General features: G+C 37.3%; 1 protein-coding gene across 1 annotated transcript; it reads left to right on the top strand.

Annotated features, from left to right (window-relative positions):
* Positions 1-5,137: 5,137 nt before the first annotated feature.
* On the top strand, positions 5,138-10,673 carry tha1 (threonine aldolase 1). Its single transcript, XM_007562475.2, has 7 exons — positions 5,138-5,542; positions 6,838-6,921; positions 6,984-7,072; positions 7,159-7,344; positions 8,550-8,687; positions 8,763-8,955; positions 10,131-10,673. Exons 1-7 carry the CDS (start codon positions 5,275-5,277, stop codon positions 10,427-10,429), a joined length of 1,257 nt encoding a protein of 418 aa, XP_007562537.1. The 5' UTR covers positions 5,138-5,274; the 3' UTR covers positions 10,430-10,673.
* Positions 10,674-11,104: the final 431 nt, after the last annotated feature.

Genomic DNA, 11,104 nt, shown 5'->3' with positions numbered 1-11,104 from the left:
CACTCGCTCTTTGGTTACCTAGCAACTCACTCACTCTTTGGTTACCTAGCAACAACCTGTGAACAACTTGAGCAGAAGCAGTTTCAGTGGTTTAGCCATGTGTCATAACTGCCTAAAAGTAAAAACATCAGCTTGGAGCAGCAACTGTGGATAAAATAGGAAATGTTACACAACTAGTTTAACCATATCTCAGATATTTAAAACAAAAAAACTTAATCTATAACTATTGATTAAATGAGACGCTTACATCGTGATTTGTTTTTCAGTCATGGTGTCCAGCCCTAGATTATTAAAATAGTTACTCATGTCTCTACTGAATGTCTCTCTCTTTTTAGGACATTTCAGCTTTTTAATAAACGGTATGTACCCGTACATTCACTTTGAAAAATTTTAACTAAACTTAAATAGTGGGGTTCTTTGGCTAACCAAACAGAGACCGGAAGTATAGCAGATAGAAAAAGGATGTAGGATGTACTTCTGCTAAAATGATCATCCATGGAGAAAATGTGGGGAAGACAGTCTATTTGTTTTTGTTTTTACCCATCACTTTTTGTTGGTGGTCATTTTCTTCACTCTGAAGCAATTGTATTAATAATAAAAGAAAGAAGAAAACACAGCTCCTGCTTAAGCTCAAGTAGAGTCAATGACCCGCCCATTAGGATGATTCCAGGTGTTGTTTGTGAGCATAAAGTTCATCAGATAAGAAAACGTTGCTGTTTTTTTTACAGTGTTTTCTATGTAACATCTGCTGATAATATGAAATCAACCTCTCTCTCCAAATGACCCTGTTGCATGTTTATCTAATATAATTAGCTTCAGCTGTGACTCATTTTTTCACTGAGCCAAATGAGGAAAGAGAACATTTAACTGCAGCTGGAGTATGGCTATGCATCAGCATTTCAACTTCTTATTAAACAACCATGTTAGCTTAAAATTATTTTTTTAGGGCGAACTTGCTTATTGTGAAAGGCGAGTAATCTGCAGAGTGACAGATATTTAAAGCTTGAGTGGCATGACAGATGGAGTCTTCTGAACATAGTTTACATTACTATAAAGTTGCTAAACTCAAACCACTAAAACAAACTCAAAATGTAGAAAAAATTACACTTGAACTACCAATAAGTGGTTTGGTCATAAAAAGTAATGTGATTCTTGGGAAATATTACTCAAAACCAAAACAGAAATTGCGTCTCTCAGTTTTTAGGGTTTTTTTAATTAATTTTTTATTTTTTATTTTATTTTACCTCTGTTCAGTGGTGGGCACTCTTCCACTAATCCGCTAAGAGCAAGCTAATATTTCATTTAGCATGTTAGCGTTTTTGCTATCTTTGAAAGCATTTATACCATCTAGCTTCCCCATGATTCATTTTTCTGGGCAAATTCTAACGTGCTAATTTACTTGGATATTTTGTAAGCTTTCAGTTGAATAAAGTTTGACATTTATGTAAAGGTTTTGTTAATCGACTGTTGACAATTCTTCAAGGAGTTAGACGGTTATATTTACGCCCTTATTTTGAAGTGGGAAAAGACTGTTTACAGTTTTCAGTTCTGTTAACTCGGCTCAAGTTCTCTTTTTTCTTTTACATATGAATTGTTTTGAGAACCGTCTTCCACCCATTCTGTTGTGGAACAAATGACATTTATTCTGCACCCAGATTGAATCGTGCTGTAGTTCTACAGAAAACAGCTTAAAATATGCACACAGTATGCAGTAAAATGATTCTGCATATTGTGACACTGATTTAATACCATTGCTGATACCAATACTGATAACAGTACTTTTTATCTTAGTTTGATATATCATCAAATTTCTGACTTTCAGGTGTTAAAAGTCAGAACTTTTAACACTTGAAAGTATTTAATAGTTTATTGACATGATTTGTGTGATTTTTTTTCTAAATAAACACAATGAGAAAAATTATAATTTGAGAGCAAATCGAAACAAAATATATTTTGAGGTAGAGTTGAGAAATTACAACAAAAATAAACAACATTTAAGGAGAGAATCAAAACGTAATGATCGTACCACACTAATATTGATCTGATGCAACTTGGTATCAATATTATCAATATTTTGGACTGATCCGCCCATCTGTAGAAGTTAGTGCTTTAGCATTAGCTTCAAGCCAACTATAGCACTATTGCAGTAACAGAAGTAATAATTAAGTTTAGGGTTTTGAGGTTATTGCATCTGACATTTTAGTTACTTGTGCTACCCACTGCCTCTGTGCTGAATTATCAGCAGTGCTTTTAAAGCTTTCTATAGGGTACTGGTTTGTCTAGTCTCCAAGTCACAACATTTTGCCAAACTTCCTTCTTCTCACTGGACAGATTATCACTTTATGAACTTTAATCTAAGCTGGAAAATATATCACCACTCCTGATTTGGACAGACGTAGCCTGTTTTTCTTTTTCTTTTTTTTTCTTTTTTTTTTTACATTGTTTTACATATTTCTCTATTTTAATATTGGAAATTAGTTTGACTGTTGTGAGCCACATGTCTAAACACAAGGTAGCATCAGCCATGTATTCCAGAACAACAATAAATGACAGATAATGCATGTCACTGAATGTACTTGCAGAAAATAACCACACAAATGTGCAAAGTCAAACACATCCAGAAGGCTCCTGATAAATGAAGGGGGTGGTATATGGTGAAATGTGAAACAGATGTCACCCTTTTTGTTGCAAGTACTGATGTCGACACCTTTCAGCTAAACAGAGATGAGAGTTTTTGTGTGTTTTTTTTTTTTTAAAAGAAAAAACTCATTTGAGGGAAGGCTTCCCATAAACACCTGTCTTGTTCCGGTTAATATCTCTTGTCATGGTGAAAAAGTGATGGCCTCAGGGAAAGAGGAGAGAGAAAAGAAGGTGAGGAGGGGAGAGTGTCACCTCCATACCCCTCCGTCTGCGAAAGGGAAGAGCTTGTGTGGGATGAACGCATTCGTTTATTCATTCTGCTCATCTATTTTCAGCCCAGTGGGTTTATGGTTATTGGAAAGGCGTTGCCATCTCGCTCCTTCCCAGAAGGAGTCAATATTTCTCCCTCTCCTTCATTTCTCCCTCCGTGCTCGCTGTTTTTTTTTTTTTTTCTCTAATTCAATATTTTCTCCAAAACACCACTCTCCCCTTTTGACCGCGTACGAGGGGGGAAATGCTGGAAGGAAGGCGTCTGAGAGAAACAACACAAAAAAAAATAAATAAATAAATAAAAAAGCGAGGTCACAGAGTGCAGCCTCAGCAACAGTCCTGTAAAAACTTTACTTGGGACAGTTGTCTCCCATCTTTTTCCTTATCTTATCACACTTCCATCGCTGCTCTGCCCTGCGTACTGATGCATCTTTATCTCTCCCTTGTTCACAGCTCTTGTGGCCCTCTCGAGACCAACTGTGGCCAATTTACAATAGCTGATGTTTGCTAATGACTCTTAATGACGACTTGTTATGGATCATAAAACCTGGCTCTCCTTCTGCCAATATCAACTTTAACTACAGTGTGGGGCAGCCCTGATAACACACACTGGGACTTTTATCAGGACATGGAAATCGGCTTGGACAGTGAGAGCATGCATGCGAGTGGGAAATGTGTGCAAGGAAGGGAGGAAGGGAGGGCGATCGTGCCTGTAATGTGAATGCAGCTGTAGCATTAGTATGGACGAAAGAAGGGTGTCAGGGGGAGAGGAGGAGTTGTTTTGTATCACTGCCTATCTCTCCCTCGCTACATAGTGGCAGCATTCCCACAAAAAATTTAGGGAGGAAGGGGCTTTATTTCCCAGAAAAAAATACAGAATCATGCCAGCAATAACCAGTTTGGTTTGGACCTCAGCTCATAGCTTCATCATGCCATGTTTGTGTTAAACTGGGGTTTTGAAATGTGGTGGTTGTGGGATCAGTCAGAAATGGCTTTGCAGATTGACACAAGGATAAAAGTGTGACCCCCCTGCAGATTTACGGTACAGAAATGTGTGTGTGTCAGAGTGTGTGTATCAGAGGATAAAAGTGTGACCCCCCTGCAGATTTACGGTACAGAAATGTGTGTGTGTTGATGTTACATGAGTGGATTTATATGCTTTGAAATATAGACATATACAGATTTAAATTGAAAGTGTACTCCACAAAAATGATGTTTTACAAAAATGGATTCCTTTTAACTATCGCTATTTACTTAATGGGACAGTATCATGTGTTTTACAGGCACATAGTGACATTTTTTAGCACAATCAAGTTGGTCTGAAAATGTTATATATGAATCAAACATGAATTAAAAAATTTGTTGTCTTTGCAATTTAACGCTTTAAAATTTGGTCTCTGTCTTTTTAAGAAGCTCCTACTCTTTCTGACACTTCAGCATGTCACCACAACAATGTTTCTCCATTAAGCCTTTTACAACCATTCTTACAAGTGTTGCACTAACAAGTAGTTCCTATTATTAGAGTAGTTCCACCAGGTGTTTGCTAACTGCTGCTGCCGCTAGTCTGAAGGGTATATTATGTAAAAATTTAATTTTACATAATACACCCCCTTAAAAATATTAATAATAATAACAATAGTAATTAGTTTGTGTTTTTTTATCCATTTCCTGTTTTGTGCATCTTTAATTTTATTACTTTTCAAATCAAGCCTTATAAACAGAATATTCATTGTTAATTTTTATTTAATACATATCAATCTGGTTAATTCAATTTTCTTCATTTATCTGGCATCAGATAAATGAATTACAATGTTTATGACTATTTACAGACAATGATGGCTGAATATCACAATTTTTGGTGTGAGACTCTGACTGTAATTCATAAACACTTCTCATAAAAACAGTTTTTGTTTCAATAAATACCTCTAATTTTTCTAATGAAGTTTTAAGTTTATGTCACCACATACCTAATTATCACCCGTGGTTTAAAGAATAAATATTTAATGTAGTGTAATCCAATCCTAATTTGTCTGTTTTATTTTTAATATTCAAGAGTTAAACCATGATCATAGACTAGTTTGTATTAACCTGTATAAGTTAGGTGAGTTTATACTCTGGATAGTTTCCTATTGATAGTTTTGATGAACCATCTACAAAAAATAAAGAATAAAACATGTTGTAGGTCAACATAGTTGGGATGTTGGCGCCCCCTCGAGGCCAACCCGGTTCAGAACATCAGGACGTGTAGATTGGTAATCTATTTGTCTCCCCTTACTCCGTCAGTCAATGATTATCGATTCAAACCACCGATTCAAAGTTCAACGTATAACCACCTGAAGAGAAGATGACTAAAGAAGGAGCATCATGTTTCTGAAAGCATTTTCCTGCAGAGTTTTGGCCTCTTTTCCTCGCAGGAAGCCGCTCTGTGCACAATATGCGGCTCTTGGACATCCCAAGCGGAGCTACTATAACGCCGGGAAACCTGGGTGCCCCGGACCCGGTGAGGCGGCTCATGTCCGGGTGGTGGATCTCCGCAGCGACACGGTGACCAAACCGGGGCCGGCGATGCGCCAGGCCATGGCGCAGGCCGAGGTCGGAGACGATGTGATGGGGGAGGATCCGACAGTGAACGGTCAGAGTGTATACGAGGCTAAAGATGGGCCTAACGGGGAGAAAGTTGATAAAAACAAATAAACACAACTACTTTATTATTATTTTTTTAAAATAGTTACTCGCAATAGTATTATTCCAACTAAAGGATCCAGACGAAAACTACAAACTTTACTGTAGTTGCAGTGATTTTACATCATAGACCAACACATGGTAGCACTTAATTGAAAAGTTTTCTTTCCTTGCTTAAGAAACGCATCCCTACGGCATGATGGGTAAACGCCATCCTGTTTACCCTCCACACATAACGCTTTGAATGTAGGCATTTTGACTTCCTCCTCCTGTTTGCTGTGGCGAAGTGCTAACAGGACAGATTTGTACAGAGGACAACAAATAGATGCCAACACATTCCCCCACCCGAGTTGTGGATCTGTGTAGCTCCTCCAGAGTTACTGTGGGACTTTTTGCTACATTTGTCTTTACCATTTCCAGACGGCGCATTAAATAGAGTTTGATTAGGGCTGCATGATATTAGAAAAACCTGAAAGAAGTGATAATATTGGTAAATATGAACGACTTGTAATAGATAAACAGTTACTTAGCTCACAAGTGGTAGCTTCTTTCTGCCTCAGGATCATTGCATGTAGTTTTAAAATAAATGCACCTGCTTGCTATTATTTTGTTTCTAAAGCTTTTCTTTTTGCTGCATTAGCAACAAGCATTACCAAATATATTACGAGCATAGAGAGCCTGAATGCATTGCATTGATTTTCTGCAGTCCAAGTTTTTCTTTGCAATATTAATATTGTTGCATGTTCTATAACATAACTTTTCTTTAAACCTCTCTGATATTTAACCTCAATCTGTCTTGTTGTTGGTCTTCATTATGTTGTTTCTTCTATATTTATGTCAAACAGCTTTATTTTATTTGTGGCAATCAGAGTACAAGGGATCTGAATACAAACAAGCACCATATTTTTCATATGTATTTTCATGTATGTGCTACTTTGTGTTGGTCTATCACATAAAATCCCAATAAAATAAATAGAAGTTTGTAGCTTTGAAGTGACAAAATGTGAAAAATATGTAGGAGAATGAAAAAAAAAAATCACTATATTTGTAAGTTTAGAGTAGTTTATTAAAGCGCTGAATAAGTGTTTTACTTAACTTTTTAAGAAACTGATTGTTCCTAACTGAGGAGCTAATGATTTACTGAGTTTATGAGTTGCACAAAGCGCTTTACATTAAGCTTACCCGCTATAAAACACACACATCTTTGCTTTTTTGACCCTAATAAAACTTTTCTGATTTCTGCAGAGTTGCAGAAACTTGCAGCAGAAATGTTTGGGATGGAGGCCTCCCTGTTCGTCCCCTCAGGAACCATGAGTAATCTCATCGCAGGTAAGCATTCATTTGCAGGACGGAGCAAAGACGAATGTGTAAACGTGTGTTTCTCTTTTCAGTGATGGTGCACTGCAGGGAGCGCAGCGACGAAATGATTGTGGGGGATCTCTCCCACATGCACATCTACGAGCAAGGAGGAAGCGCTCAGGTGAGACATTTGGAGGAAAGAGAAAACCTTTTCTATTGTGCGCCGCACTGTAAAGGGACACTCCGTCCTCCTATGTGTTGACACAGCTGGCCGGCGTCCACGCCACCACGGTGACCACTCGTCCTGATGGGACATTTGACTTGAAGCAGCTGGAGTCCAAGATTCGGCACGGTTACCCCGACCCCCATTACCCACGCACACGCCTCATATGTGTGGAGAACACACACAACATCCAGGGAGGACGAGTGCTGCCTCTGCCCTTCCTGCAGGAGGTGTGTGTCCTCTCAAAGGCTTCACTGGAGATTTTTAGAATTACGTGGATTTATTTTTTATTTATAAACTACTGCTGTAATTAGGACCAGACTTTAGAAAGGACACTTTTTGTAATGAATGAATGCTTTGCATTGCACTTTATATAAAACGTACAGACCCATTTTTATGAATATAAACAATATTCAAGTTTGAAATTACTTATAGATAATTGGAGTTGTAGCCAAATAATAACTTGAACTGGTTTAATTATATACTTAAAAAAAACATAGTAGGCTACTTGTATGTTTTGAAATTTTTGTAAATTAATTATGCTGGCTTTATGTATGTATGTATTACATGGAAATTAAAGCAGTTTTCAGATATTCAGATTGTTTTTATATGGTGAATTTTAAAATAAATAAAAATCTTTTTTTTTTTTTTTTTTTAAAAAAAACAAAAAAAACTCAATTTTAGTGGTACAATAAACCCTGCAATGGGTTATACGTTTCAACCCAATTTTGGGTCATTTTAACTTTAAGCAATGATCAATTTAACCCAACCTTTGGGTAGTGGTCATAACCCAATATGTTGGGATTACACCAGCCACCCAACCCAGTTGAGTTAAACCAGCCCAGCATTGGGTCGGTCCAAATTTGACCCAGCACTGAGTTACAAATTAGGTTGTTTTTAACCCACCATTTTTTAGTGTGTACCCACTCCAGCCATTCCCAGCCGGTCACCCAGCAACTTAAAAGCTGGTCAGCTGGTTTACAAGCGTATTTGATGTACAATGGCTGCTGGGGAAAAAAAGTGGGGTTTTTTGTTTGTTTGTTTACTTACCATTCAGGAACCACTTGCTGCATTCTTGTTGGTTGTGCAGACAGCTCTACTAATGCTTTTCAAAGACATGCAGTTGGACAATTGCACATCTGTTAAGTTGGGGGAGCATGGCCAGCAGCAGTTTATTTGGATTTAAAGTGAGAAGAGGGCCTAAAGCAGCTCATTCTGAAAGCAGCTCAAAATAGGCAGAACTGAGCAAAATCTCATTATTGTGCAAAAAATGTAATGAACATGCTTAATATAGCCCATAAACCTATGCTAACTTGTTCAAGGAAGTATAATATGTCACTTTCAAGGTTTGTTCTTAAATTAACATAATTAATAATTAATGTATCTCAAACAAACTGGGATTTCATCAAGTCTAACATGTCTGTATCACTCTCAGGTTCGTGCTTTAGCAGATCGCTACGGGTTGTCAGTTCACATGGATGGAGCGAGGTTGATGAACGCCGCCGTGGCCCTCGGCGTGCCTCCGTCCTCCATACTGCAGCACATGCACACAGTCAGTGTCTGCCTCTCCAAGGTGGGTTGTGATGAAACCACATAGATTTTCCCAGAGATGGAATTGTGTGACGTTCCCAGGCTTTATTTGTCTCAGGGTTTGGGCTCGCCGGTGGGCACCATGCTGGCCGGACCTCGGGACTTCATATCCAGAGCAGTGCGCTGCCGTAAAGCCGTAGGCGGCGGGATGCGACAGGCTGGCGTCCTTGCAGCAGCCGGAAAGCTGTCTTTGTTGGAGATGGTAGGACGGCTTGAGGATGATCACCACAATGCCAAAACCTTTGCTCTGGGTGAGTGGCTCACCATCCCGTATTTAAGAAAAAGATCAATTAATCTGGGTGTTGTTGTCCATCACCAACTGAGGGAAGTGGCAGTGCTGTAGATTAAATATGACAGGAGGTATGAGTGACGTGTACATGTAATGGATAAGAGTGTCGCAATAACTCAATTAATCACATGATAAAAATGTCCATTTGCATTCTCTCTCTTTCTACCAAAAACTCAACAACTCTGGTGCTTAGGTCTCAACTAGCCCTTTTGTTTACCGAGACTTTATCATTCATTTTTATTTGTTTTGTTTTTAAATTTTGGATGTTTAAAATGTCTTCCAGTTCCAGTGTTAAATGTTAAATAGAATTAAAGTTTACTGATCTTTGAGAACGTGTTCTTGCGTTATTATATCATATCAATTATATTACTTGAAACGTTTGATTGACATTGTTAATTGCAATAACTTCTGGGAAAAATTATCGTCCAACAAAATTTATATAGACCAGGAAAAGATTTTGCTTTAGATTGTTTTGCTAAACATGTATGGATGTATTTCAGGATACTTTAGATAGGCATATTGTTGAATGCATAACAATAAATTAATCATACAGATATGATTTGGACAGAGTAGAAATTGTCACATGGAGTAAAAATTATTTTTAACCCTTTCATGCATAGTGGTCACTGCAGTGGACAGCTATCTAAAAGCCATTTTCTTGTGCTTCTTGTGGATTTTTATGTTATAAACGCACTCAGACCACTGAAGTGGAAACTAATGCATCATAAAATATACTATCAACTACTGGCCATCAGCTGTAAATACAAGAAATTCTTTTTCTTAAATCCAATATGGCCGACAGACAAAAAAGCATGCCGACCGATCCAGTCCCTCCTTCAACTGTAGACGACTCTTGCAGGTAAAAAAAATACTGTGATATCAGATAACCCCTAAAGAATAATACTACTGATGTATTTTTCAAATAACAACTTTGTATTTGGAGAAAATTACAATTGATCACCTAAAAAAATGTAAAAAAATTTTTACAAACATTTTTTCCCTACCTTTTTTTATGCCTTAAGAAAATAAATAAATTAACCCTTTATGCTTTAAAGGGTTATTTTTTTCTATGACATGTCACATGTTTGAAATAAATAAATATTTCTCTTAATTTATTTGTATTTTTCCTTCTACCAGCTCTGCTCGACTGCGAGCCCTCCCTGTTTGACGTGGACATGTCGGCTGTGGAGACAAACATCCTGCGTTTCAGAATAAAGGATCCTGCCTTGAGTCCCCAGGAGGTCTGTGCCCTCATGGGTCAGGTTGGGGAGGGGGAAGAGGCGGCTCTGGGGCAGGGAGTCCGGGTTCTCATGTTCCCTCATTATGAGAACTCCATCAGGGCGGTGTGGCATCTTGGAATATCCCCTGAAGACACCCAGCTGGCTATCAAGAAAATGCAGTTTGTGGCTGGTCAGCACTTGAACAGTAGAACCTGAGTGTCTGAATAATAACATTAATTATATAATATTAAAGGAGTAATCTTGACAAGGACTCATATGTGCTAAAAAAATATACAACTGGAAGATCTTTGGATGTTGAGATTTACTTTCTTTCAGTGCAACAGCTTTCTTATTTTTCAATAAATTTGATCTTCACCCTTTTCTCTTCTTTTGATTTTCAAACAATAAGTTACGCAAAGATTTTCAGTATGACTAATAAAACATTTATACATATGTATGTAAAAGATTGGTTAAAAAGGATTTGTTGGAATAATTTCCTTTAAAGTGAATCAGCTTAATAGAAATAAAATAGAAATTGCTTCATAATTCATTTCAGAGTTTTTTTTAAGGTTAAAATATATAAATAGTAGTATTAACAACTAACTTTGGTTTTATCTAACTAAAGTATATTCCTCCACTTTATTTGTGAAGGTCAGATTTGTGGAGTGCTGTGGCTCTCTTCATCACCCCTTTAGAGGTTTTTGAAGACAATTGATTGAACTGGATTTTAGAGTAAAGCAATTGAATATATTCACTTTGCAGGTCATTTAAAAGAATAATAACTTGTATAATTTTAATTTTATTTTACAAGTTTTCCCTTGGAGTGATTGTGCAAGGCACTGGATGATTACAAAATAACATATTCAAACATAAACTATTCAGTATCTCTGA

This window comes from Poecilia formosa, unplaced genomic scaffold (genome assembly GCF_000485575.1).
Source record: "Poecilia formosa unplaced genomic scaffold, Poecilia_formosa-5.1.2 Scaffold136, whole genome shotgun sequence".
In the NCBI taxonomy this organism is placed as follows: Eukaryota; Metazoa; Chordata; class Actinopteri; order Cyprinodontiformes; family Poeciliidae; genus Poecilia; species Poecilia formosa.
This window is presented reverse-complemented; position numbering and strand designations above follow the sequence as displayed.

Bases quoted from the DNA above. Each gene is read 5' to 3' on its own strand.
- tha1 (XM_007562475.2), top strand. From the start codon at position 5,275: ATGTTTCTGAAAGCATTTTCCTGCAGAGTTTTGGCCTCTTTTCCTCGC. The intron at 6,922-6,983 runs GTAAGCATTCAT...TTCTCTTTTCAG, and splicing joins CATGAGTAATCTCATCGCAG to TGATGGTGCACTGCAGGGAG. The intron at 7,345-8,549 runs GTGTGTGTCCTC...TATCACTCTCAG, and splicing joins CTCTGCCCTTCCTGCAGGAG to GTTCGTGCTTTAGCAGATCG.